The sequence below is a fragment of the Drosophila guanche genome, unplaced genomic scaffold (genome assembly GCF_900245975.1).
Source record: "Drosophila guanche unplaced genomic scaffold, DGUA_6, whole genome shotgun sequence".
NCBI classification, from domain to species: Eukaryota; Metazoa; Arthropoda; class Insecta; order Diptera; family Drosophilidae; genus Drosophila; species Drosophila guanche.
The window spans coordinates 1-1,004 of record NW_022999818.1 but is presented as its reverse complement, the minus strand read 5'-3'; the positions used below and the strand labels follow the sequence as shown (position 1 = coordinate 1,004).

Sequence of the window (1,004 nt, the reverse complement as noted above, 5' to 3'; positions counted from 1 at the left end):
TCTACAACAGTCCGGACTCGCCCGTGTTTAAAGCTGCTGTCAACCTGTGCGAGTGCTTTTGGCTGCGCATGGCGAAAATGCAGCAGGAATTGCACAATGAGTGTAGGGCTGAGGCCAAGACCAGGCGTCCGCGGAAGGCAGCCATTTCAAAAACCTCTCCATTGCCGAAGACCCCGCGCCAGGAAAAGGCTGTCATTCCGATGAATACCAAGGTGGAAATCAAGAATGGAAATCAGCCAAAGGCAGACGATCCACTGCCTTCATTTGAGGTCGTTCCCAATCTACATCCGAATCGGCACCATTGCAAACAGTTCACGCGCGTGACACCGGCCCGTCGTGGTCGTGGCCGACCTCCAGGGTCGCGAAGTCTGACCCGAGCTGACGCCGATAAAAATGCTGTTATCTCGCACGAATTTCCAGAGCTTCAGCGACCCCCAAACCTTCTTAACAACTACGGAACTCAAGTGAAAATCGATCCACTCCCAGTCGAACCAGTCCTTGATCGACTCAGCATAACGGCTATCCTGATGCCTTTAAATCTGAAGATCGAGCGCACATACAGCCAGACCCTGATCAAGGCTCTACGTTGTTGTGCAGACTCTTGGCCATTCAACATCTCGTTGATCTGGATGCATTATGGAGAAAATCTTGATAATGACTTCCATGATGAGCCTCTGGATTGGGACATACTGGAGAAGATGCTGGCGGGCGAGCAGTTTAAGGGCTGGGACTGGTTTCTGACTAAGTTACACCGAATGCTGCAGAACGCAATGTCCTGCTTCACCGAATGTCCATCGATCCGCACAGCGACACAGAGGACCTTCGAAAAGGTCGTGGAAATTATACCTGATTATGAAGGACGCATGGCTCACGTAAAGGCGACGGCTCACGAAGCGGTTCGTTTGAAATTGGACGCCATGACACCATCTCAAAAAGAGGAACTCCTTAAATAACTTGAATTATCCAAGGAAGCAAACAGAAATCATTCCTATTGGTTTTGTAAC

The 1,004-nt window shown here is 50.1% G+C and overlaps 1 protein-coding gene across 1 annotated transcript; it reads left to right on the top strand.

The window, feature by feature from the left end:
• The first annotated feature begins 15 nt into the window (after positions 1-15).
• On the top strand, positions 16-959 carry LOC117591767. The gene has a single exon (XM_034285079.1). It carries the CDS (start codon positions 69-71, stop codon positions 951-953), a length of 885 nt encoding a protein of 294 aa, XP_034140970.1. The 5' UTR covers positions 16-68; the 3' UTR covers positions 954-959.
• Positions 960-1,004: the final 45 nt, after the last annotated feature.

Excerpts from the sequence above, each read along its gene's own strand:
- LOC117591767 (XM_034285079.1), top strand. The coding sequence starts at position 69 with ATGGCGAAAATGCAGCAGGAATTGCACAATGAGTGTAGGGCTGAGGCC.